Raw genomic sequence first — 27,255 nt, 5'->3', positions numbered from 1 at the left:
ATGTTATAATGAGAAATGGGGTTAGTTTCTTCGCGTCCACTTCACTGGAAAATTTTTGTTAAATGAAGTTGACAATAAAAAGGGTGGTTGGATCCTCCATCCATGTATGTCTTTGATTCGTAGAACTGAAAGCATTGCCCCCTTTTACTTTTTAGACTTCTGATTATGACATGACTCCTTCTTGCCATTAGTGGACCATTATTTGTCGCTCCTATACTGGCCATTGTACAACAGGGTGGTTTGCTTCCAGCAAGCTGGTTTCATTTGTTTAATGGCAAGGAAGAGGATTTTGGAACTTTTGAGTTTCGTTGCTACTTCGGTGTTTATATTGAAGTTGTCTTAATCATATATATCTTGATTTAGTTGGATAGTTGAATTAATTATTCAATGATATATATGGGAGTGAGAAATGTTAAAGAAGATTTTCAATAATTTATGTACAAATACACTTTTAGTGTAAAAACAATAGTGGTCATGAGATTAGATGCGTAACCTGAGATAAAGTGAGTTAACGCATCGCACAGTCTATTTAAACTTAGACTTAAATTAAAGACTTCAAAATAATAAGAATATCTAAAATATTAACCTGGAAATAAAACGAGTTTTTAAACTTCATACATAGAGTGAGAAATTGATAAATGTCTTAATAAGGTATAAAAAATTTAAAATATAGATATTTAAAATCATATTAAAAAAATTCCATCTCAAATTAGGAATAAATTCTATTAAAACGAAAATAGTTGGTGCTTAGAAAAATGCATCATATAATAAAATTCAAATTTCTTTTTGGGTCAAAAGGTTGGCTGAAGGAGGCACTGGTCACTTTAGTTTAAATTACTGTTATTTCTGTTTTGTTATTTTTTATTTTAATTGTAAACGAAAACGCAGCGTTTTAGTGTCATGTTAATGAAACGGTGAGTTTTGGAGGTTGTGGGATGACAACTGGCCATTCGGTTTTAGGCTGTTATTGTTCCCTTTCCTTTTTTAACAAGGAGGTAGTTAAGCATGAATTGAACAGAACAGTCTTCATTCTCTCTATTTCTTTTCTTTTTTCTCTTCTTCGTATCAAAGGCACAACTTAAAGGATCAAAAGATCATGGATCGGGTTCAATTATTGAAGCCCAATGATCTGTCCATTATATTTGGACCCAAGAAAATGGATCAATGGTCCAGCTCATAAAAATTAGGTCTCTAAATCCCCAAATTTACAATCCACCATGGACTCAATTTTTCTCGAGGGAACAAATAGGAAAAAGAGAGGGAACATACATAACTGGTAGTAATATCAGGAACAGCGACCTTCTCTACTGAGTCTGAAAAAAAATTTCAATTCCAAAACCCTAATTTTTATTTTTGTTTTTGTCCCAAAAGGGAAACCCTTAAATTTAAGAACCTGCTAGAGGCACGATCCATCCTTAACTGAGGGTTTTTCATTTTACATATGTGGAGAAGAAAGAAGAACAAGAAAGAAGGCTGATAGTTCTGTGAAAAAAAAAAACCCTAGAAAGCTAAAGCTTGAGAGGGCTAGGGATTTTTTTTTCTTCCAATCATGAGTCCTATTCAGAATTTCGAGCAACACTCTCGCCACCTCGTCGAACCTGACCTCCGTAATCCTTCTCTCTCACTCTTCATTTTAATTCTCTGTTTGGTTCTCTTGTAAAATGAATATAAACGTTGAAAGAATTGTCAATTTCTTTTAATTTTGTGCTTGTGTGTGTTCCTTGAGCAGCAATTCAGACGAGGTTGCAAATGGCAATGGAGGTTAGAGACAGTCTCGAGATAGCTCACACTGCGGAGTACTTAAATTTCCTCAAATGCTATTTCCGAGCCTTCTCAGTCGTCCTGTTACAGATTACAAAGCCCCAATTCACTGACAATCCCGAGCACAAGCTGCGAAATATTGTGGTGGAAATTCTTAATAGACTTCCTCACAGTGAAGTTCTTCGACCTTTTGTGCAGGACCTGTTAAAAGTAGCTATGCAAGTGCTAACTACTGATAATGAAGAAAATGGCTTCATTTGTATTCGAATTATCTTTGATCTCCTTAGGAATTTTAGACCTACTTTAGAAAATGAGGTTCAGCCGTTTTTAGATTTTGTTTGCAAGATTTACCAGAATTTTAGGTTGACTGTTAGCCATTTCTTTGATAATGCCACGGTGGGAATGGAAGTAGATATGAAGCCTATGGACACTTCTTCAGTTTCTGATCAAGGGATTACTCCAAGTGGATATGTTGGGAATGGGCAATTGAATCCCAGTACGCGGTCATTCAAGATAGTTACGGAGAGTCCGCTTGTAGTTATGTTTCTGTTTCAATTGTATAGTCGTCTTGTACAAACTAATATTCCTCATTTGTTACCTTTGATGGTTGCTGCAATATCTGTTCCGGGACCTGAAAAGGTTCCTCCCCATTTGAAGACTCAGTTCATTGAACTGAAAGGGGCACAAGTTAAGGTGAGTGATATTTTATTTCATGTTCTCCATAGTTTCACTTATATATGCTTGCTACATGGTAAAAAAGTTGTATCATAAAACTAGTTAAAAGGGATGCTGTAGATAGAGTAGAGTACGATTGGTTTGTTTGAGCCTTTGCATATCCATGCATGTGCATATTCTGTTTTTGGAGTGTTGGTGTGTGGATCTCAAATTGTTTTGCTGCATAAACAGGTTTTCTCTTGTCTGGACTTTCTTTGAATATGATTTATTTTTTTGAAGATATAAAATTGAAAATTGAAGTTGTCATGGCCCAACTTTTTCTTAGATGAGAAAAAGGCTATAGCTTTCTGGTAGGGGAGAGCAAAACTCGATTCGATTCAAAAAATAAAAATAAAAATAGAAATTCGAGTCAACTGAATCGAGTTATTCGAATTATTCGAGTCAACTCGAATAAATAATTTGAGTTTCGAGTTCGAATCAAGTTGAATTTTACAATTCTAATAATAGATTGGTGTAAATACTCTTTTGGTCCTTGTCAAGTTTGAAAATGAGCAAATTCGTCTCTCAACAAAAATTACAAAAAAAATCAAAATAATTTTCAAAAATTCAAAATAATTTTTAAAATTTAAAATATTTATAAAAATTCTAAAATTTATTTTTTAAAAATTATAAAATTTTCAAAAAATTCTAGAAAAATATAAAGAAAGTTAAAAATTAAAAATTTCTAGATAAAAATTTTGGGACCTAAATAAGTTAATTAATGATTCAAGTTTCTCATACTAAAGTATTTTTATTATAATTTTCTTTGAACAAGTTTTCAAATATATATGGTTTTAAATCTATGTGCTCTAACATGGAATTAATTATACTGTAATAAGATTTTAATTTGACATGTTTAATTTTTTAATTTAACTCGAACAATTTCACTTGATTCGACATGACTCAAATTTCATTTCATTTAACATGGAATTAGTTATACTGATCATTTGAACTCTCAGTTGTAAAGGCCTAGGAGTATTCATTTGAATGAAAGAAATGAAGCCAGAAGCATTTTTCTACACTTTGCTTGAGCAAATCCTCCGAATTATCTTGTTTGGTTTCATGTTCAAACTTTTAATTCGAGATAAAGAAGTTATATTCAGCCCTTTCTTCCATTATTGATGCTCCATTTTTTCCACATTTTTCTTTCTCCTTTATTGCAGACAGTTTCCTTTTTAACGTACCTCTTGAAGAGCTTTGCTGATTATATCAGGCCGCATGAAGAAAGCATATGTAAAAGCATTGTGAATTTACTCGTTACATGTTCGGACTCTGTATCCATCAGAAAGGTGAGTTTTGTCTTAATTACTGTTTTCCATTTTGCATTTTTTGCTCTTCTTGTTCAATTTTTCACATTTTATTTCTGAATGCAGGAGTTGTTAGTAGCATTAAAACATGTTTTGGGCACAGATTTCAAGAGGGGTTTGTTTCCTTTGATTGACACACTGTTGGAAGAGAGGTAAAGGTTCTTTCCTCCCTTTATTTATACATTACCTCATGATGAATTTTTAATCCGTGATAAAGATCTTATATTGTCAAACATTTTGTGGTTAATGAGAGGTCAAGGAAATGATGGTCTTAATTCAATACGTTTTTGGCATTATGTTATAATGAGAAGCGACTAATTTTCCGAGAGTGGAAAAATTTTGAGCAGATTGCAGCATCTATATCACTTCTGCAGTCATATTAGTGGGAACAAGCTTGCCTTAACAAACTCATGATGAATCAGTGGCAAATAAAATCTATAATTTCAGAGATCTGCCTAGTGCAGATGTCAATTCCTGAAGCTCTTGTATGATTGTACTAATACAATACATTTGTTAGTAGTTTCAACTATAATTTGTAGCAAAACTTAAAGACCAAAAGAAGGTTCTGACTTTCTCAGTGCTGTATTATATTTGAAGGATGAACTCCTTGTAGCAACAAATTTAGTCTCTTAGTGACAAAAATTTGAGAGGGATCTTTGCATTATTATATTCCGTGTCATTGTTTTAAATCCTAATATTTTAGTTTGACAGCGTGATTGGTTGGACCGTTTAATAACTTCCTTGAATCTGTGAATTGTCTTTATGATTTAGAGCAGTATATAAATACCATTGTAGGCATAATGATGAACTTTCACCCTTTAATGGCTCCCAAATCTCACAGATAATTCTTCTGTCTGCTAGGATGCTTTGGGTAGAAATAAGAGTTGCTAGATTGCATTATGGATGTGTGATGTGCCTGCTAGGCAGGGGTTTGGCTTTTCCACTTTATCTTGATCATCAATTTATAAACTTGCACAGAAGTTGCTCAGCTAAAATTTTTATATGCTTTGACCTATGTTTCTGCTTTCTTCCTATGAGTCTGATATAATGTTGAAGAAACTCATTACTGATCCTTGCTTTAGTTTTGTCCATGAATCTTGTATTCAAATCTTAAATAGGAAATTATTGCTGAACCATGCATTTGTTCTCTTTTATTTCTTTCTGTTTTACTTCAGGGTTCTAGTTGGAACTGGGCGTGCTTGCTTCGAGACTTTGAGGCCACTGGCCTATAGTCTCCTGGCAGAGATTGTTCATCATGTCAGGGGGGACCTTTCCCTATCTCAGGTTTGGTTTCTAAGATCAGGGTTTCATCTGACTTTCTCTGTCTCGCATTTCTTTTGATATATCTTTAAGTTTCAGAGTGTGATAGTTCAGTTTGGTTTTTCATTCTGATGGTGATAAACTTCATATTCCTGCTGCAGTTGTCACGAATTATTTACTTGTTTTCAAGTAATATGCATGATGCTTCCTTGTCACTCGGCATTCACACGACTTGTGCTCGGCTGATGTTAAATCTGGTGCCTTTGCGAACTATTTCATCTATGTTTCCTTGCATCCTATACGTATAGTTTTAGATTCATCTCATGTTTGCTGTCGACTCTTTCTCATGAATTTCCTTGAAATTTAGGTAGAACCAATTTTTGAGAAAGGGGTGGATCAGCCATCAATGGATGAAGCAAGAGTTCTGTTGGTAAGCAGTTTGATGTAACTTTTATGTTAGCTTAGCTTGAATTGTCTCATTTAAAGGAATTTTCTCTTGCATCTCTGCTTTTCTTTAGGGGCGTATTTTGGATGCTTTTGTTGGAAAATTTAGTACTTTCAAGCGTACCATTCCACAGGTAACTTTGATTGCCGAATTTTGTGTAGGACTGGTTTAGGAATCTGTTATTTACGCCTAACTACTTCTATTTTACTGGCTTTGCTATGATGTTCTAGGGATTGCCTTTCTTATGTCTTGGGTTTGACTGGACAGTATTAACCACCAGTAAAATGTTGCTTGCACATGGTTTTTCTGTTGAAGAGTTCCTTGTTGGTTATGATATTGCCATCTGGGTTTTATTAAGTGTGGTTTCTATAAACTAGTGAACTATTGCTAGCCAGATCTTTCCTCCAGGTTCAGAATTCCAATCATTGGACCATCTGGAAAGAATAGTGTGCTATGACTTTGTGCTTTAATCCGGCCTTCTTTCCCTTCTGCCCTTGGAAGCTTTGGGAATCAGGGAAAAGAAACTTGGGCTTAGTTGATTGGCTATGACATTTTTATGCGCTGTTAACTTGTTTTTATACATGGTCTTAGCCTTATCTTTCTAATTTATTTAATGTAATGAATTCTCTTTCTAATCCTTTTGTATAAGAGTAGTTCACAAGGACATGACTTCCTAGGATAATATTCCATTTTTACAGGCTTCATTGAAATAAGATAAAGCACTGTTTTTTTTTAAACGTCTGCATCTATCTCTCTTGTTACTATCTTAGATATTATTTCTTTGTTTGACTTGCATTTCTGAATTCTAATTTGTTAACCTTATTTGGCTTTTTCTTCTTTCCCCCTAGATAACTGTTTTTTTTTTTTTCATTTTTCAAAACACTATATCTAATTATTTCATGGAATCAACTTCTTTTTAGGTTTTCACGTAATCTTTTTTCTTATCACAATTATTTTTAATATTAATGTGTTTGTATTGTTTATTGATAGTTGTTGGAGGAGGGTGAAGAGGGAAGAGATCACTCTACGCTGAGGTCAAAGCTCGAGCTCCCTGTTCAGGTTTTCCTCTAATACTTCTAAATTTGTTTAAGGTTTTTTTTTTTCTTCTAGTCTACTATTCAAGTGCTGACACTACTTGAGCTCGCTTGTATCCCTTGTTTTATTGATAATCAAGTCTTGGTATCAATGTATTTATTTCATTCACTCTCAGCTGTCTAGGCTTTTCACCTTTCATATGATAAGAATGTTAGATTTCCATTTATTCTAACCTGAAAATTTTGTTGTTTCTATTACAATTCATTTATTTATTTCTTGCTATTCAAGTTGTTTGGCTTTGATTGCTGTTTGAATTGGATATTTTGTAATTTAGTTAAGGAATGCACGCTAGAAAATTCATTGTGACTAATCAACCGTGGAAGTTATAATTTGAAGGATAGGCCCAGCATAAATAAAATATTGTATTTAAGTTAATAATATTATCAAATTTTAAATGGCAGAAATCCATGAGAGAATGGGAAACTAGGTTCATGTACCAGCCAGGTATTATGGCCAGTAGATGAATTTCATAACTTAAAATTGGTTGTTTTTTTATTTGTATAAGAAAAAGTGGCTTTTCTAGGACCTAACTTTGAACTTCTACTTTGTGCGAATTTCTCCAATTTTTCCATGATTTCTAATGTCGGCTCAGGCCTCAGAGTAGTTTCTCTTGAAACTATTTAGAATTTGGGATTTATTGCACTCTTTTCGTGCCAATGCTGACAAGCTTTCATTAACTCAGAAAGCTTTTTGGATCTTTTGTCTATGATATTTTAGCCTTTACTATATTATGCTCCTTTACAGTTCTCTTTGACTCTCTTGGTATCGATGTATTTGGTGCTCGCAGGCAGTTCTTAATTTGCAGGTACCCGTGGAGCATTCTAAGGAAGTTAGTGACTGTAAAAATCTAATTAAGACCTTGGTTGTTGGTAGGTTATCTTCTTTGGTTTTTCATGTGGTGTTGGATAGTTATTTTGCAAAAGCTCCCAGAGGTTTTCATTCTACTTCACTAAATGCTAATATGTATTTTCTCAAATTGTTAATACCCCTACCCCCCTCCCCCAAAAAAAGGAGAGAGAGAGAGAGAGAGAAATGAAAAAACCACTCTAATCCTTGGCTTGATGCATGCACAGGAATGAAGACCATCATATGGAGCATAACTCACGCTCATTTGCCCCGATCACAGGTTTTGTGGTTTCTCTTCTTCTGTTTATCATTTTCCTAAAAAGTTTGTTTGCTAATATTTTCCTAAAATGTTGAATACTATTTCTCATTTCATTTTTTCAACTATTTAGGTTCAGTCTTCTACTCATGGAACTCAACCACAAGCTCTTGTCTCGCCAACTTCTAACATGCCTGCTCCTCAAGCATTCAAAGGATTAAGAGAAGATGAGGTATTATACTAAAATGATTAGATCTATTGTGGGCTTCTAGGCATGATTAACTCCTCGTGACTCTGATTTTGGCAGGTTTGGAAAGCTTCTGGTGTTCTAAAAAGTGGTGTTCACTGCTTAGCACTCTTCAAGGAGAAAGATGAGGAGAGAGAAATGCTTCAACTATTTTCTCAGATTTTGGCCATTATGGAAGCTAGGGATCTCATGGACATGTTCTCTTTGTGTATGCCCGAGCTTTTTGAATATATGATTTCCAACAATCAACTGGTTCATATATTTTCTACTCTTCTGCAAACTCCCAAGGTTTACCGGCCGTTTGCGGATGTTTTGGTTAATTTTCTTGTAAGCAGTAAACTTGACGCTTTGAAGCATCCAGATACACCCATTGCCAAATTGGTTTTGCATCTCTTTAGGTTTATATTTGGTGCTGTTGCGAAAGCACCAACAGATTTTGAACGTATTTTGCAGCCTCATGTGCCTGTAATCATGGAAGCGTGCATGAAAAATGCTACTGAAGTTGAGAAGCCTCTTGGTTATCTCCAACTTCTCCGTACAATGTTTAGAGCACTTGCAGGATGCAAATTTGAACTTCTATTGCGAGACTTAATTCCTATGCTGCAACCTTGTCTAAATATGCTGTTGACAATGCTTGAGGGTCCAACAGCTGAGGACATGAGGGATCTTTTGTTGGAGCTTTGCTTAACATTGCCTGCACGCTTAAGCTCCTTGTTACCTTACCTTCCCCGGCTAATGAAGCCTCTTGTAATGTGTCTTAAACGAAGTGATGAGCTCGTAAGCTTAGGCTTAAGAACACTTGAGTTTTGGGTAGATAGTTTAAATCCTGATTTCTTGGAACCCAGTATGGCTAATGTGATGTCAGAGGTGATTTTAGCACTATGGTCTCATTTGAGGCCTGCACCCTATCCTTGGGGTGGGAAAGCATTGCAACTCCTTGGCAAATTAGGGGGTCGTAACAGACGTTTTCTCAAAGAGCCTCTAGCACTAGAGTGCAAGGAGAATCCAGAGCATGGGCTTCGCTTGATTCTTACATTTGAGCCCTCAACCCCGTTTTTAGTTCCACTGGACCGATGCATAAATCTTGCTGTAGCAGCTGTCATGCTCAAAGATGCTGGCATGGATTCTTTTTACAGAAAGCAGGCTCTGAAATTCCTTCGTGTTTGCTTATCATCTCAGCTTAACCTGCCAGGAAATGTTTCAGATGAAGGGTATACACCAAAGCACTTATTAACATCTTTGGTTTCTAGTGTTGATTCGTCTTGGCGCAGGTCTGAGACAACTGATGCAAAGGTTAGACTCAAGACATTATCTTTTGTATATCAATGAAGGCTGCATGCATTACTGTTACAGCTAGTTGTATCCTCAAGCATTCCTGTGTCTACCCTTTTTCTAAGAATCTTTGGGAGTTATTTCAGGATGTGCTATCATTTATGCTATTGATTAAATTCTTCTCCTCCTTGAAATAACAATTGTTATCATCTTGCAGAGTGATTTGGGTGTAAAGACGAAGACCCAGCTTTTGGCTGAGAAGTCAGTTTTCAAGATTCTATTAATGACTACTGTTGCTGCCAGTGCGGAACCAGATCTGAATGATCCCAAGGATGATTTTGTTACCAACATTTGCCGCCATTTTGCTATGACATTTCATTTGGATCAGTCAACAATAAATGCTTCTACTGTGTCTTCTTCTGTCGGTAGTTCCAGGTCAAGAAGCACAAGTTCGTCTAACCTGAAAGAATTGGACCCCTTAATATTTTTGGATGCCTTAGTTGATGTGCTAGCAGATGAAAACAGGTTCCATGCAAAAGCTGCTCTTAGTGCTTTAAATGTGTTTGCTGAAACCCTCCTGTTCCTTGCTCGTTCAAAACATGCTGACCTTTTGATGTCAAGAGGAGGCCCAGGTACTCCTATGATTGTTTCTAGTCCCTCAATGAATCCTGTATATTCTCCTCCACCAAGTGTTCGGATACCAGTTTTTGAGCAACTTCTGCCCCGACTTTTACATTGTTGCTATGGAAGTAAATGGCAAGCACAAATGGGAGGTGTTATGGGTCTTGGTGCTTTAGTTGGGAAGGTCACTGTTGAGACTCTTTGCCTTTTCCAAGTTAGAATTGTTCGTGGTCTGGTATATGTTCTTAAAAGGTTGCCTATTTATGCTAGCAAAGAGCAGGAAGAAACAAGTCAGGTTCTTACACAAGTTCTTCGGGTGGTGAATAATGTTGATGAAGCAAACAATGAACCACGTAGACAAAGTTTTCAAGGAGTGGTTGAGTTTTTTGCTTCAGAGTTGTTCAATCCAAATGCATCCATCATCGTTAGGAAGAATGTGCAGTCTTGTTTGGCACTTTTAGCAAGTAGGACTGGCAGTGAAGTATCTGAGCTTCTTGAGCCTTTGCATCAGCCATTGCTTCAGCCTCTTATAATGCGGCCACTTCGAGCTAAGACTGTTGATCAGCAGGTAATCATGGTGTACTATGATCAAATTTCTTTAAGATTTTCCCCTTCTAACTTTTTTGAATGGCTGATAGGTTGGAACAGTTGCAGCTTTGAACTTCTGCTTGGCCTTAAGGCCCCCTCTTCTCAAGTTGACACAAGAACTGGTTAATTTTCTTCAAGAGGCTTTGCAAATAGCTGAGGCTGACGAAACTGTCTGGGTGGTGAAGTTCATGAACCCCAAAGTAGCCACATCTTTAAATAAGCTTCGAACAGCTTGCATTGAACTACTCTGTACCACAATGGCATGGGCAGATTTCAGAACTACTCCTCATCATTCTGAATTACGTGCCAAGATCATTGCTATGTTTTTCAAGTCTTTGACTTGTAGAACACCAGAAATTGTTGCTGTTGCGAAAGAAGGTCTACGACAGGTAGTTTGAGCTTCTCTGGTAGAGTTGTCATTTGGAATGCTTTACTGGGCTTTTATGTAAGGTCCAAGTTACTTTTGAACTGATGCATTAACAATCTGATCAAGTCACATTAGCTGTTCAAGAAGTGTAGTGGATGGTAGAAGATATTGTTCTTTTGATATTGTATTTCTTTTTCTTTTTCTTTTTTTTTTTTTTTTGGAAGGGGGATTCGTTCTGGCTCTTTGAGGAGGGAGGTGCCTGCACCTATAGTTTATCCAAAGGCTCAGGTGCTGGGTTGCTAGTACAGTGACAGTGACTATTCTTGACTTCATCTTTATTCAGGTTATTAATCAACAGAGGATGCCCAAAGAGCTTCTACAGAGCAGTCTAAGGCCTATACTTGTCAATTTGGCGCACACCAAGAATCTCAGCATGCCTCTTCTGCAAGGTTTGGCACGGCTGCTTGAACTTCTATCTAACTGGTTTAATGTCACTTTAGGTGGCAAGTTGTTGGAGCACCTTAAGAAATGGTTGGAACCAGAGAAACTTGCTCAGAGTCTGAAGTCATGGAAGGCTGGTGAAGAGCCAAAAATTGCTGCAGGTAATGGAGTTCTAGAATTTCTCTAATGGGATGTTGAACTTTTTATACATGCATATTTATCTAAAATTATTTTCCTTGTTTAAACAGCTATTGTTGAACTTTTTCATTTGCTGCCTCATGCTGCATCAAAATTTCTTGATGAACTTGTGATGTTAACAATTGATTTGGAGGGGGCTCTTCCCCCTGGCCAAGTGTATAGTGAGATCAACAGTCCATATCGTCTTCCACTTACCAAATTCCTAAATAGATATTCAACACTTGCAGTTGATTACTTCCTTGCTCGATTAAGTGAGCCAAAATACTTCAGACGGTAAGGTTAAGATTCTGGGTTATGCTGTTAATATATGTCCACTCATAATTCTGTTGAGTAATTGTTTTCCTTCCTCCATTACATGTTCATTTCAGGTTTATGTACATAATAAAATCAGATGCTGGTCAACCTTTGAGAGATGAACTTGCAAAGTCACCACAGAAGATACTTGCTAGTGCATTTCCTGAATTCGTACCCAAATCTGAAGCAGCAATGATTTCTGGATCTTCAACTCCAGCTGCTGCTTTATTGGGCGATGAAGGGCTTAGTTCTCAGCCTGATAGTTCTAATTTACCACCTGTAGCCTCTGGTGCAACTTCAGATGCTTACTTTCTGGGACTTGCTCTTGTTAAAACATTGGTGAAGTTGATACCTGGCTGGCTACAAAGTAATCGTCTAGTTTTTGATACACTGGTACTTGTTTGGAACTCGCCCGCAAGAATATCTCGTCTACAGAATGAACAGGAGCTGAACCTTGTGCAAGTAAGTTCAATTTCCCTTCAGTGAAAAACATATGACTCTTCGTATACTTGAAAAGTTGACAAAATAAGTATTTGATTATGAAAATCTATCTGCTTTTCTCTGGCTTTTTATGTCCATGTAATCCCAAGAAGCAGGCTTAAGGGTTAGCTGCATACATCTGTTTATGATTTATGAATGTTAAGTGTTGAGTAGCTCTTTAACCCCTATAATTGATCCAGAGACTTTTTTTTCAGCTCTTCTATTTTATTGAAGAAATTGGTTGCATCTTTATACCATCCTGTTATCTTCTGTATGGAGCTCTTTTATTTCAATTCTCTGTTCATCTTACATCCATAGGTATTAATACATGCAATTTTACTTCTTACTCCTTTCTTTTTGACCCCTGGAGAAAGAAGTTGCCACATGGTGTTTGCATGTATGGCTTATTGGAACCTTTTAAAGTTTGAAAGGTGTTATTGTGCGAGATGTTTTAATTTATGACTTTATTATAAATTTTGTGACTCTTCTTGGGAAGATCGCTGCATTTGCACTCAATCTGTATTTGATAATTATTATTTTCTTATATGCAGGTGAAAGAAAGCAAATGGCTTGTCAAGTGCTTCTTAAATTATTTACGACATGACAAGAATGAAGTTAATGTTCTGTTTGATATCCTTTCGATCTTCTTGTTTCATAGTCGCATTGATTATACTTTCTTGAAGGAGTTCTACATTATTGAGGTACCTAAATATTTTTTAATACTCTTTTATTATCGAGCACTGTCTTACCGTTCTTAGTTTTGTTGCTTACTTGGTTGATGGCGTCCCCGATTTCAGGTTGCTGAAGGTTACCCGCCCAACATGAAGAAAGCACTTCTCCTACACTTTTTGAACCTTTTCCAATCAAAACAACTTGGGCATGACCATTTGGTGGTGGTTATGCAAATGCTCATTCTTCCGATGCTTGCTCATGCATTCCAGAATGGCCAGAGCTGGGATGTTGTTGATCCTAGTATTATTAAAACAATTGTTGACAAGCTTCTGGACCCTCCAGAGGAGGTAATCTTCTTGATCTCCATTTTTTATTTGATTAGTAGCACCTTCTAAACACTTCTTTTTCATAATATATATTATTATTGAATTTTTTTTTTTTAACTTCAATCTTAACACGTTGTGCTTTCATGTTCTAGGTTTCTGCTGAATATGATGAGCCTTTGCGGATAGAACTTTTGCAGCTTGCCACTCTGCTTCTTAAATATCTCCAAAGCGACCTTGTTCATCACAGAAAAGAACTAATAAAATTTGGCTGGAATCATCTCAAACGTGAAGATAGTGCCAGTAAGCAATGGGCGTTTGTGAATGTCTGTCACTTCTTGGAGGCCTATCAGGCCCCAGAGAAAATTATCCTTCAGGTACTTGTAGAAGATGCAAAGGAGCAGCATAATTGGATACTTATTCATACTTGTATTGACTGTTGGTTTGGTTTATACTGCATCTTATCATGTCAGAATATGAGGTACTGTTACTCAGTTAACTACTTTTGGTGCCAAGTCCTACCTCTTCTAACATGTAGTATTTCACCTAACATTGACCAATGTGATTACATGCACACTTGCTAATACTTGTACTGGACCATATTCCTTTTATCTTAATTATATTATCGTATATGAAAATATTCTAATATGGACTCAATATGTAGGTTTTTGTTGCACTCCTTAGAACTTGCCAGCCGGAGAATAAAATGTTGGTCAAGCAGGCCCTTGATATTCTAATGCCAGCTCTACCAAGAAGGTTACCTCTTGGGGATTCTCGCATGCCAATCTGGATAAGATACACCAAGAAGATCTTGGTTGAGGAAGGTCATTCAATCCCTAACTTGATTCACATTTTCCAGCTCATTGTCCGCCACTCAGATCTATTCTACAGCTGCCGAGCACAATTTGTGCCTCAGATGGTGAATTCTTTGAGTCGACTTGGGTTGCCTTATAACACTACAGCTGAAAATAGGCGCCTTGCTATTGAACTTGCTGGTCTGGTGGTTAGTTGGGAAAGACAGCGGCAAAATGAAATGAAAGTTGTGACTGAAGGTGATGTCCCTAGTCAGATCAGTGAAGGGCTCAACTCTGCTTCTGCTAGTGCCGATCCTAAGCGTTCAGTTGACAGTTCTACATTCCCTGAAGATCCCAGTAAGAGAATTAAAGTTGAACCTGGACTTCAGTCTCTTTGCGTCATGTCACCTGGTGCTTCTTCATCAATTCCCAACATAGAGACCCCAGGGTCTTCTGGCCAACCGGATGAAGAATTTAAGCCAAATGCTGCCATGGAAGAGATGATTATCAATTTTCTTATACGAGTGAGGCTTTCTTTTGACTTATGATTTTAATTTTAGGATGAGATCCTTCTCACTATTCCTTGGAATTTAAAATTTCTCAGATCCTTGAAGGGCCCCTAAAATAAATATAAAACCTAATTAACTGCTTTCTGCTTCTTGAAAATAATAATTATTATGATGATTCATCAAATTGTTTGACCTAATATAAACCGCAGCTGACAGTTGGGGCTTGAATTCATCTCTTATGTTTCACAAATGTTGTTCAAGATATCTGTCTACCACATAAATGACTGAATCTTTTAGGGTTTAGGAATGTATATCCCTAAACACTTGGTTACGCATGACAATTTGCTTGGCATAAGTTCCTACACGGTGCTTTTTCAAGATGAATTTTAGAAAATCTGTGCAAATTGTGCTTGGCATCATTTTGTTTTGTTGCCTAGATGATTATATATCTGGGCATCTTGTTTGCTTATGATTTTGCTACATATCTTGTATGCTTCTGAAATTAATATTTTTGTTAGTTCATTTTACATTATTTCACTTAATGTTACTTTAATAGAGCTTCCATATTTGCTATGGACATAGGTTGCTCTAGTAATTGAGCCCAAGGATAAGGAATCAAATACAATGTACAAACAAGCTTTGGAGTTACTTTCACAAGCTTTGGAGGTGTGGCCTACTGCTAATGTCAAGTTCAATTATTTAGAAAAGCTTCTAAGCAGTGTTCAGCCCTCTCAGTCGAAGGATCCTTCCACGGCTCTTTCGCAAGGTTTGGATGTCATGAACAAGGTTTTAGAGAAACAGCCAAATTTGTTCATTAGAAACAACATCAATCAGATCTCCCAGGTATGTTCCTGTCCAATTAGCTTTTTCCTTTATAATTCTGGTTTTTGCTAACCTTACACTGTATTATGATTGTTGCTAAACTTTTTCAGATTCTAGAACCTTGTTTCAAGTATAAAATGTTAGAAGCTGGAAAGTCATTGTGCTCCTTGTTGAAAATGATATTTGATGCGTTTCCTCTGGATGCAAGTACTACACCACCAGATGTAAAGCTTTTGTATCAAAAAGTGGATGAGCTGATTCAGAAGCACATCGCTTCTGTTACAGCTCCTCAGGCATCTGGTGAAGATAACTCAGCTAATTCAATTAGCTTTGTGCTCCTTGTCATTAAGACATTGACGGAGGTGCAAAAGAGCTTCATTGATCCATTCATCTTGGTCCGTATCTTTCAACGCCTTGCACGTGATATGGGATCATCAGCTGGCTCCAACATAAGACAAGTAGGCCACTGCATGTTCTTTTTCAACTTTGCTCTAGTTACATCTGGACACATACATGAGTAGGTCTGGTGGTACACAGTGTATGTAGTTTCATGGTTTGCAGTTTGTTGCCTTTGGTTTCAAACTTCTTGCCATAATGTGCAGTTTTCTTCATGGTCTGCTGTTGATAATTAATTAGCGTTCATCGAAACCTGCAACTTGGGCATGAATGATGTTAATTTGAAGTTAGATGTTGAAAGGGAATGATTACCACTTGGTTATATCATTGAATATTGTATGATGCGTGTTTGTGCTTCCAGAGATCTTATTTGATATTCATTTGCCAGCCGTGTTAATGCATGTTTTGCTTTTGGTACATCCCAACTCTAGATATATTTAATCCTTTTGTTTCATTTGCTTGACTTACCACTCATATTATCCCTATTTTACTTTATTTATTTCGAATACTTATTTGTGTCAGAATCAATAAACTTTTATCCTTAGATCATTTGATTGATTACATTGATTGAGACATCTTTTATATTTAGGGTCAGCGAACAGATCCAGATTCTTCTGTTACTTCATCTCGCCAAGGAGCTGACATTGGAGCAGTCATCTCCAACTTGAAGTCTGTCTTGAAACTAATTAGTGAGAGGGTCATGGTGGTGCCTGAATGCAAGAGATCTGTTACTCAAATTTTGAATGCTTTGCTTTCGGAGAAGGGAACTGATTCTAGTGTGCTTCTTTCTATACTTGATGTTATAAAAGGTTGGGTTGAAGATGATTACAGCAAGCCAGGCATGTCAGCCAACGCTAATGCTTTTCTCACTCCTAAGGAGATTGTCTCTTTCCTTCAGAAGCTTTCGCAGGTTGATAAGCAAAATTTCCAGCCTAGTGTATTGGAAGAGTGGGACCGAAAATATCTTCAGCTTCTTTATGACATTTGTGCTGATTCAAACAAGTAAATAACTTTAATATTTTATGTCAGATAATTAAATTATGTTTTGCAAAATTTTAGTAGTATGATTGGATTCAATTTCAGATATCCACTGACTCTGCGTCAAGAGGTATTTCAGAAGGTGGAAAGGCAGTTCATGCTTGGTCTTCGAGCTAGAGATCCTGAAATTCGAATGAAGTTCTTCTCCCTATATCATGAATCACTTGGCAAAACTTTGTTCACCAGGTTGCAGTTTATCATCCAAATACAGGATTGGGAAGCTTTAAGTGATGTCTTCTGGCTCAAGCAGGGTCTTGATCTCCTTTTGGCAATTTTAGTTGAGGATAAACCTATTACACTTGCTCCTAACTCTGCCAGGGTTCTACCACTTGTTGCTCCTGGTTCTGTTCCAGATAGTTCTGGAATGCAGCAACAGATTACCGAAGTACCAGAGGGTTCTGAGGATGCTCCTTTGACACTTGATAGCATTGTTCTCAAACATGCACAATTCCTGAATGAAATGAGCAAGCTTCAGGTTCTTACATGTTTTTTATTTTAATGTCTTTTGGTCCTTGAGCTAATAACAGGTGTATTAATTCTATTGTTTTTGTATTCTGTCTCCTCTTCTTAACCATATTTGTTTGCTAGACTGTTCAGTATGATTTAATTAAATGATTATTATCCCTTGGCATTGATAAAATATTGCAGTTACTTGATGCTTAATGCTTAGAGATGCATTTCCTCTGGGCCTATAAATATGCTGTTTGATGTTAAACTCTTTCCTCTCATTCAGGTTGCTGATCTTGTTATTCCGTTGAGGGAGCTTGCTCATAGGGATGCAAATGTTGCATATCATTTGTGGGTGTTAGTTTTTCCTATTGTGTGGGTTACCTTACTCAAAGATGAACAAGTTGCTCTCGCAAAACCAATGATAGCCCTCCTATCTAAAGATTATCATAAGAAGCAGCAAGCCAGCAGACCAAACGTTGTGCAAGCATTGTTGGAAGGGCTTCAGTTGAGCCACCCTCAGCCTAGAATGCCAAGTGAACTCATTAAATATATAGGAAAAACATATAATGCATGGCATATTGCATTAGCTCTGCTGGAAAGTCATGTCATGTTATTCATGAATGAAACAAAGTGTTCTGAGTCTTTGGCTGACCTTTATCGTTTGCTGAATGAAGATGATATGAGGTGTGGGTTATGGAAGAAAAGGTCTGTCACTGCAGAAACTAAAGCTGGGCTTTCACTTGTTCAGCATGGTTACTGGCAACGTGCTCAAAGCCTCTTTTACCAAGCTATGGTTAAGGCTACTCAAGGCACATATAACAATACTGTTCCTAAAGCTGAAATGTGCCTTTGGGAAGAGCAATGGATTTATTGTGCTGGTCAGCTTAGCCAGTGGGATGCATTGGTAGACTTTGGAAAGAGTACTGAGAATTACGAAATTCTACTTGATAGTCTTTGGAAGTTACCTGATTGGGCATACATGAAGGATAATGTAATCGCTAAAGCTCAAGTAGAAGAAACTCCCAAACTCCGCCTTATTCAAGCCTTTTTTGCCCTCCATGATAGAAATGCAAATGGTGTAGGGGATGCGGAAAACATAGTCGGGAAGGGTGTTGATCTTGCTTTAGAACATTGGTGGCAATTACCTGAGATGTCTGTGCATGCCAGGGTTCCTCTTCTGCAGCAGTTTCAGCAATTAGTTGAAGTTCAAGAATCTGCCAGAATTCTTGTGGACATTGCCAATGGGAACAAACTTTCTGGCAATGCTGTTGTTGGTGTGCCTGGAAACCTATATGCTGATCTTAAGGATATCCTTGAGACTTGGAGATTGAGAACTCCAAATGAATGGGATAATATGTCTGTCTGGTATGATTTGCTCCAATGGAGGAACGAAATGTATAATGCTGTTATAGATGCATTCAAAGAGTTTAGCACCACAAACCCGCAACTTCATCATCTTGGTTACCGTGATAAGGCATGGAATGTTAATAAGTTAGCTCATATTGCTCGTAAGCAGGGCCTTTATGATGTATGTGTGATGATACTTGAAAAGATGTATGGCCATTCAACCATGGAAGTACAGGTACTAAATATCACCATAGCATATTAACATGCTTCTTCTAAATTGACATAAAATCTTTACTTCTTCCTATTTAGCTACTAAATTTCTGAAGTCTGTCTTCTTTGTGTCTTATATGTTAAAAGCTCTTGTACTTTTAAGTCCTGATTTGATTTTTGATTAATTTTATGTCCTGAACGAGAGTGGCAATGCAGAGCATCAAATTGCTCTTATTTTTTTTTTTTTCATTTTTATGGTTTTTTGGCCTAGTTTGTTTATTTATTTTTTATGAGAATGGTGAATGAGATGGGTGTTGGTTGAAAGTTTCTTGATGATTTTTCCTTTTAATATGTACAGGAGGCCTTTGTTAAGATTAAAGAACAGGCAAAGACATACCTTGAAATGAAGGGAGAACTTACTACTGGCCTTAATTTGATCAACAGCACTAATCTGGAATATTTTCCTGTGAAACACAAGGCAGAAATTTATTGCATCAAAGGAGACTTTCTAGTAAAATTAAATGACTCGGAAGGGGCTAATGTTGCATACTCCAGTGCCATCACTCTTTTCAAAAATTTGCCTAAAGGGTGGATAAGCTGGGGAAATTATTGTGACATGGTACTATTTACAGATTTTGATGCTTTGGATTTTAATGTTTAATTTAGGCGAGGACTAATTGTTTATTTCACATTGCAGGCATATAAAGACAGTCATGATGAAATTTGGTTAGAATATGCTGTTAGCTGCTTTCTTCAAGGCATTAAATTTGGTGTTTCTAATTCGAGAAGCCATCTGGCTCGTGTTCTGTACCTTCTCAGCTTTGATACTCCCAGTGAACCTGTAGGGAGGTCATTTGATAAGTATTTGGACCAAATTCCCCACTGGGTCTGGCTTTCTTGGATTCCACAGTTATTACTTTCCTTGCAACGGACTGAAGCACCTCATTGCAAACTTGTGCTTCTTAAAATTGCTACTGTTTATCCGCAGGTAAATGTTTATTCTAATCACCCACATAGTAAATGTACGTTACTCATTTAGCTATTGCAAATTTTTAACTTTTTTTCATTTAAAATCCAGGCACTCTATTACTGGCTCCGGACTTATTTGCTTGAGCGCCGTGATGTTGCAAATAAATCAGAACTTGGCAGAATGGCCATGGCTCAGCAAAGAATGCAACAGAACATCTCTGGTGCCAATCCTAGTTCTCTTGGCTTGGCTGCTGATGGAAGTGCTAGAGTGCAGAGTCATACTGGAGGCAATTTAGCACCAGATAATCAAGTTCATCAAGGTTCTCAATCTGGTAGTGGAATTGGATCTCATGATGGGGGAAATTCTCATGGGCACGAACCTGAGCGATCCACTGCAACAGAGAGCAGTGTGCACACAGGAAATGACCAAGCTCTGCAGCCAAGTTCTTCAAGCATCAGTGATGGCGGGCAGGGTACAATGAGGCGTAATGGTGCATTAGGTTTGGTTGCATCTGCTGCCAGTCCATTTAATGCCGCTAAGGATATAATGGAGGCCTTGAGAAGCAAGCATGCTAACTTGGCTGGTGAGCTTGAGGTGAGAAATTCTGTTCTAAACTTTTTAGTTTCCCTTTTATGATTTGGCATACACCAGATCTTCATAACAAACCAGAATTCAGTTTACTGCTATGCATCTCATGAATATTAAGAGTGGAGCTTGATTAAAAGTGAAGGACCATTCTGTTTCATGACCAGCTACCTGCATTTATTTAAAGTGATTTTCCACTAATGTTAAACATAGATAACCCATGAAATCAAAACTGTGATGTTTGCTCTTTCCCACACCGATCAGTCAATCTCTATTTAATTTTATAAAATTAAGCCTTTACTTCTTCACAGGTTCTCTTAACCGAAATTGGTTCAAGGTTTGTTACTCTGCCTGAGGAGAGACTTCTTGCAGTGGTTAATGCACTGCTGCACCGCTGTTACAAGTACCCCACTGCTACTACCTCAGAAGTTCCCCAATCTCTCAAGAAAGAGCTCTCTGGTGTGTGTCGGGCTTGCTTCTCTGCAGATGCTGTCAACAAGCATGTAGATTTTGTTAGGGAGTACAAGCAGGATTTTGAGCGTGATCTAGATCCAGAAAGTACCACAACCTTTCCAGTCACACTTTCTGAACTGACTGAACGACTAAAACACTGGAAAAATATACTACAGAGCAATGTTGAGGACAGGTTTCCTGCTGTTCTGAAGCTGGAGGAGGAAAGCAGGGTGTTACGGGACTTCCATGTAGTTGACGTAGAGATTCCGGGGCAGTATTTCAGTGATCAGGTAACAAAACCAGAACTTTCTATATTAGTTACAGTACCCCTTTATGTTGTGTGGTCAGCAATGTACCAGAGATTGCCATTCTAGTCTTTCGGACTATCTGAATTTGTGAATAAAATGCAACATATGCCCCAAAGGTCACTTGCAGCTTTTCAATTATTTTGTTTTTGTTCTACTTAAATTAATCATCTCTTGAACCTCCAGGAAATTGCACCTGACCACACAGTAAAGTTAGATCGTGTGGGAGCTGATATACAAATTGTTCGAAGGCATGGAAGCAGCTTTCGTCGTTTGACGCTGATTGGCTCTGACGGTTCTCAAAGGCATTTCATTGTCCAGACATCTTTGACTCCTAATGCTAGAAGTGATGAGCGGATATTGCAGCTCTTCCGTGTAATGAACCAGATGTTTGATAAGCACAAGGAGTCCCGACGTCGTCATATATGCATCCACACACCCATTATAATTCCTGTTTGGTCGCAGGTGATCAGTCTTACCTGTTAATATCTCCAATCCCTTGATTTCTTTTATTGTTTTTGTGTAGACCTGCAAATTTTTCTGTAGATATCGTGTAAGGAACTTTTTGTAGCTTTGCATCCATGGAGACTGGAATGCATGGCAGTTGGTCCGGTCATGCTATTCCTGTTTTATTCCCATCGAGATAAAAGAATAACTGATTCTTTAACAGGTGCGCATGGTTGAAGACGATTTGATGTACAGCACATTCCTTGAGGTATATGAAAATCATTGTGCAAGAAATGACCGAGAGGCAGATCGTCCAATCACCTACTTCAAGGAGCAATTAAACCAGGCTATATTGGGGCAAATTTCCCCTGAAGCTCTGGTAGATCTCCGCTTACAAGCATATAATGATATAACAAAAAATCTTGTAACAGATGGTATCTTTTCCCAGTACATGTACAAGACCCTGCCAAGTGGCAATCATATATGGGCTTTCAAAAAGCAATTTGCAATCCAGTTAGCTCTGTCGAGTTTCATGTCTTTCATGTTACAAATTGGGGGAAGGTCTCCCAATAAGATTTTATTTGCAAAAAACACGGGGAAAATATTCCAGACAGATTTCCATCCTGCATATGATGTTAATGGAATGATCGAATTTAGTGAACCAGTGCCCTTCCGTCTGACAAGGAACATGCAAGCATTCTTCTCCCATTTTGGTGTGGAAGGGCTTATTGTATCTTCAATGTGTGCTGCCGCACAGGCTGTAGTCTCACCCAAGGTATGTTTTCTTAGCATTGGTATCAAAACCAAGACATGGTCATGTTGACGACAATGTTTGATTCACATATTTATTCCTCTGCGGTGCATTGCAGCAATCGCAGCATTTGTGGTATCAACTGGCCATGTTTTTCCGTGATGAGCTGCTTTCTTGGTCTTGGAGAAGACCACTCGGAATGCCACTTGCCTCTGCCGCTGGAAGTGGTAGTATGAACCCTGCTGACTTCAAACATAAGGTTACCACCAACGTGGAGAATGTTATTGGCCGGATCAACGGAATAGCTCCACAGTGTTTCTCTGAAGAGGTATAAAATTGTGTGTGTGTGTTATTATTTTTTTTCTCTCTGTTACCTGTTTCTTTGGTGGTCTGGCTTTAAACGCTTACGGGTGTTTTTTCTGGTGCATTCAGGAGGAAAATGCAATGGACCCACCACAGTCAGCACAGAGGGGTGTTACCGAGTTAGTCGAGGCTGCCCTGCTACCCAGAAATTTATGTACAATGGATCCAACATGGCATCCCTGGTTTTGATTGTAGTTATGGTATCCTCTAAATGTCCAACCCTGTTGTAGATAATTTATAAATGTAGAAATTTTCAGATTTGATTTTTGGCACCAAATCTGGAAATGAATTTGAAGTTAAATCCCACGAAACAATCACTTCATTGGTGATCTTACTACACATTTTTTCTTTCTGTTTTTGGTCATGAAAAACTTGAGATGACAAAAAATGACAAAAAAAAGAATGAATGGTGTAAAGAAAGACAGCCGAGCAATAATGTCCCTAGCCAATCATAAAATGAGATTACTATTCACAATCTTGCTCATCCTCCTCCCGAGGAAAGCGCAGGTGCTTTCCTTTGGGTGTTGGCAACCCCTTCAACCTCATTATATCACTTGAATAGTACTCCCAATTCTCTCCACTTTCTTCTTCTCCAATCTCATCATCACTGTCGTATAAAAATCTCGTGTGCTTTACCGTGAACATCTCTGTCATGCTTATCTTGCTTATGCCTTTACATAGCTCATCCACCAATCCATCTACTTTATGGTCATAGCATTCATCTCCCATTTCTTCAAAAGTTTCCTTATCCTCATCTTCATCATGGGTGCTTGCATTAACCTGGATAGACCAAATAGTGGCGCTGTCGATGTCATCATTGTGGAATGCCAATGTCTTCTCTTTGCTTGCACTGCTGTCCTCTGTTATTATCACTCCATTATCAGAACGGCATTCTGATTTCTCAGCAAAATCCAGCAGCAGCGATCTAGTAATCGCACATTTCTGTCCTTCAATGTTAGCACTCACCATCTGTCGTATCACATGCCAAAGTATTTCTCAAGTTCAGCAATTCGATCACGAAATAAAAAGGACATCATGCGATGGGGGAGTAAAAAAACTAACCTCAGATATTTTCAACTCTTCTTCGACAACAGGAAGATCCATCAGCATTGAACCCAATCCTCCATACTCAGAAAGATTAGGGACCTGGGGTGTATTTGCAGGAGTGGGGGCCACAAGTGCCATTGGGGATTGAAGATGAACAAAAGGGCGGCTCTCCAATGGAACTTTTGAAACCTCAGCCTCTTCCTCAACCTTCTGCAACAGAGTCTTGACTTGACCCCTTAACAAAGCCTCACCAGAACCAGGAGTCATCATCGTCATCGTGTTGGTCTTACCCTTACCTACTACAGCAGATGATGGAGTCTTCATTGCAACCCCAACAATCGGCGAATCGTTTGTTATATCAATTAGCGCAGACCTTTCTTCTTCTTCTTCTTGTTTCCCATTTCTTGTTCTTGTTTTAGAGGCACTCTTCTCCGATCCTTCAGTCTTTACTTCTACAACAGGACACGAGGAAATTAGTTTCTTGTTCTTTTCCTAAGATAGACAAAGAAATATATATGAAATGAAAAGAGAAGTGAAAATAACTCACTGGAAACGGGGATACCGTTGTTGGAAGCAGCCAAAGTCTGTGACCTGGTAACTCTTCTTGAAGATAAAGGGGTCTCCATTGAAAATCAAAACAACTCCGCTAATGAAAGAACGTTAAAACTCTAAAATCACGAAAGATGCCCAGAACCCTTAATAAAAGAAGATTAGAATTGATGGTTTTTAAAGGGCTAAGAGGAGAGGGGTTTATATATATCGTATGGAGATATGATTTTGATTAAGGCTGGGGCGAGGGTTTAATGGGTAACATCTTTATTCTGACCGTTGTAAACAAAACTAGCCGTTGCCCTCGAGGGCTTCTTTTCTTTATTTGATTAATATATTTTTGTTCAGGGTTCCATTTATCCACTTCCTTTTACTTTATTATGATGGGTTGGTCTTCTCATTTTGATATTTGGCTCCTCTTTAGAATTGCGACTGCCCCAGTGTATTAATTTTTATCTATATGTATTATATGTATTATTTATATTAGGTATACGATTATTTTCCTTTTAAATTTATTTCAAATATATAATATCGTACATTTGAATTTGTAATGGTCATATTTTAATATTTAAAATATAATTTGTATATTCAAATTACATTTTACAAACAATTAATAATAATTACTTAAAAATATTTAAAATTTATATTTCATATATCAAAATATTAATAATAAATTACAATAAATTATTTTCTTATATTTGTATTGAAATATCATAATATTGATGAATTTAAACATAATCTAAATGCATGTTTTTACTTTACAACATATCTAAAATAAATATTTTATTTCTCAAAATACTATTTAACATCAATATTAAACACTTAAATATTAAACTAAACTTTTCAAAAGTATCTTTTCCACACCACTTTTAAAAATAATGCTAAACTAACCCTAAAAAAAAATCTATAAATGAATCTAGGATTCAACTTTAAAACCTTGCTTCTTAAGCATCAGAAGAATAATCTTCCTGAACACCTAGTTCAAGTTGTTGGGTTTGGTGCCCTAAGTGTAGTATTTTTATCTGTTTACACTTGTATTTTTTTCGATCAAATTGATTTAATAAAAACATCCATAAACTATATTAATACCCCTGTATATTGTCATCAATGGTTTTTGCACGCAAAGTAAAATTAAAGCAAATATTGGTTCATTGGTTATCTAACGTTTAACTAATACTAAATGATATTACGTGGTCGGATTATAACATGGAAAGATAACTTATATTAGTAGATGAACCTAACCATGTCCTTAGTTTAATCAAAAATAAGTAAATCGATTGAAAGACTAATATGTCGTTTATCAAGTCCAATTGGAGAGATGTTTTGTCTTGGGTATCAAAGTGAATGGTTCCCAAAATATAGAGATATAGATGTGACTGATTGGACTGACAATACATCAGACAAGACCCAAGTAGAATAGATCTTAAATTCGTTTATAGATTTATTCATTTGTGACGTTTATGGTGTGATATACCTTAATCCTAAGTGGATGACAGACCATGTATTCGTATTTGTATACTTTGATGTAAGTAAAAGTCTGAGTTCAAATAGATAAGGAACCGAAAGCAGGTGTGTTGGGTAAACGACTTCTGCAGTATGTTGTATTACATGATAGATGAAAAGTAAATGTGACCATGAATCGTTTGTCTTTGTAATGAATGACTTCATTTGTATTCGATAATAATTTACTTTTCATGAAGGAAGATGTAATGGTTACCATAAGATAAAATATGGTCATATTGGGAGAATGAATTTATCTTAAAAAAAATTAAGGATATCTAATGTGGGTAACACAATTATGACAAGATCATTGAATGAGCACTAATCGAGTAGCTTTCGTAATTGCATGTAATTGGAGAGAGCTCAATCACGATATTATAGTTAAATGACTTTGTGACTAAATAAGTTTATATTAATAGGCAAAAAGCTGGAACTTAATTATAAATCATTTGAGCCCCAATTACATATATCTAATTAGTCCCTCGCTAGCTCGTTGAAACCAGAAATGAATTAAATATAAAATCAAATTAACAAAAATGGTTAGAAATGATAAAGTTAGATAAATGATTTACATTCGAAAACGAATGTGGTTTCTCACCAAGTGTGGAAATGACATGAGAATTAATTTAAGTTTTTCGAATTATTATTTAATAATTGACATTAGAAAATGCAGTTAAATTAATTTATCATTGTGAATCCGTTGAATATGGAAATTAAATATATTTTCTCATAGATGTTTTACGGTAAAGTTGTCATAACTTTAATGGAATTAGAATTGGGTTGAGAAAATTATTTAATTGAAAATTTTAGTTATTTAAACTAATTTAATAAATAATATTTATTTTGAGAAATAGAAAAACATGAATTGGGTTGGATTAAATTATAAAGTGTTGAGTTAAAAATGTATGAAGTACGTATAATTGGACCTAATACATGAGAGGTCCAAATATAATGTGTATGAGGGGTGGCAACCCTAGTATAATTAACTAGGGTTAGTCGCCCCTCTCTCCTAGTAGAACTAGATGACTTGTATTTCTATTAGATAAGTATTATTTGTATTCTACTAATTCAATCATTATTCTTCAATCTCTCCCTATAAATAGATGCCACTGATAGCCTAAAAACACACAACTTTGAGATATTATTATTCTGCCCGAAAACATTCAAAAAAATTTTCTAAGTATAAATTCAATTTTCTGGAATATCAATTTTACCAGATTTTATAAAGAGATATTTACTTTCCTACTGAAAGTAAGAAAATTATTTTTGGTTCTATGTTTGATTCGTAATTGTTCGGGCTTACACTGAAAGTGATTCGTGATATGAGAATTGGGAAGAAGGTCGTTCAATTAAGAGCCGAGAATGTTTAGGATCTGTCTCGCACAAATAATTTTCGAGAAAAGTTTATTACTATAAATATAAAAAATCGGCTCAATTTTTTAATTTTTAATTTTCCGCTATAAGAAAAAAACTACTTTTAAATCGAATTTTTCCAACATAAGTCACTATTTAATAGATTGATTTTTTTATTT

General features: G+C 36.6%; 2 protein-coding genes across 2 annotated transcripts; one reads left to right on the top strand and one right to left on the bottom strand.

Annotated features, from left to right (window-relative positions):
• The first annotated feature begins 1,004 nt into the window (after positions 1-1,004).
• LOC108473312 (uncharacterized) lies at positions 1,005-22,966 on the top strand. Its single transcript, XM_017774809.2, has 35 exons — positions 1,005-1,607; positions 1,730-2,454; positions 3,639-3,764; positions 3,849-3,934; positions 4,958-5,066; positions 5,204-5,299; positions 5,410-5,472; positions 5,561-5,620; positions 6,478-6,546; positions 7,370-7,451; positions 7,656-7,708; positions 7,818-7,916; positions 7,992-9,224; positions 9,421-10,392; positions 10,463-10,801; positions 11,123-11,381; positions 11,469-11,691; positions 11,787-12,174; positions 12,744-12,893; positions 12,990-13,211; positions 13,343-13,564; positions 13,852-14,505; positions 15,073-15,333; positions 15,423-15,770; positions 16,298-16,710; positions 16,792-17,221; positions 17,480-18,778; positions 19,112-19,372; positions 19,451-19,741; positions 19,832-20,317; positions 20,620-21,051; positions 21,253-21,531; positions 21,737-22,288; positions 22,383-22,592; positions 22,697-22,966. The coding sequence occupies exons 1-35, from the start codon at positions 1,550-1,552 to the stop codon at positions 22,814-22,816; spliced, it is 11,670 nt and encodes a 3,889-aa protein (XP_017630298.1). The 5' UTR covers positions 1,005-1,549; the 3' UTR covers positions 22,817-22,966.
• LOC108473313 (uncharacterized) lies at positions 22,862-24,479 on the bottom strand. The gene is made up of 3 exons (XM_017774810.2): positions 24,222-24,479; positions 23,690-24,126; positions 22,862-23,596 (listed from the first exon to the last, which is right to left on the bottom strand). The coding sequence occupies exons 1-3, from the start codon at positions 24,298-24,300 to the stop codon at positions 23,093-23,095; spliced, it is 1,020 nt and encodes a 339-aa protein (XP_017630299.1). The 5' UTR covers positions 24,301-24,479; the 3' UTR covers positions 22,862-23,092.
• Positions 24,480-27,255: the final 2,776 nt, after the last annotated feature.

This window comes from Gossypium arboreum, chromosome 11, assembly GCF_025698485.1.
Source record: "Gossypium arboreum isolate Shixiya-1 chromosome 11, ASM2569848v2, whole genome shotgun sequence".
Lineage (NCBI taxonomy): Eukaryota > Viridiplantae > Streptophyta > Magnoliopsida > Malvales > Malvaceae > Gossypium > Gossypium arboreum.
Note: the sequence above shows the minus strand (reverse complement) of the source record. Positions and strands in the feature narration are given on the sequence as shown.

Excerpts from the sequence above, each read along its gene's own strand:
- LOC108473312 (XM_017774809.2), top strand. The coding sequence starts at position 1,550 with ATGAGTCCTATTCAGAATTTCGAGCAACACTCTCGCCACCTCGTCGAA. Across the intron at positions 9,225-9,420 it reads CTGAGACAACTGATGCAAAG|AGTGATTTGGGTGTAAAGAC; the intron begins GTTAGACTCAAG and ends ATCATCTTGCAG. Across the intron at positions 21,052-21,252 it reads GGCAGTATTTCAGTGATCAG|GAAATTGCACCTGACCACAC; the intron begins GTAACAAAACCA and ends TTGAACCTCCAG.
- LOC108473313 (XM_017774810.2), bottom strand. The coding sequence starts at position 24,300 with ATGGAGACCCCTTTATCTTCAAGAAGAGTTACCAGGTCACAGACTTTG. Across the intron at positions 24,127-24,221 it reads CAACGGTATCCCCGTTTCCA|AAGTAAAGACTGAAGGATCG; the intron begins GTGAGTTATTTT and ends GTCCTGTTGTAG. Across the intron at positions 23,597-23,689 it reads AAGAGTTGAAAATATCTGAG|ATGGTGAGTGCTAACATTGA; the intron begins GTTAGTTTTTTT and ends GTGATACGACAG.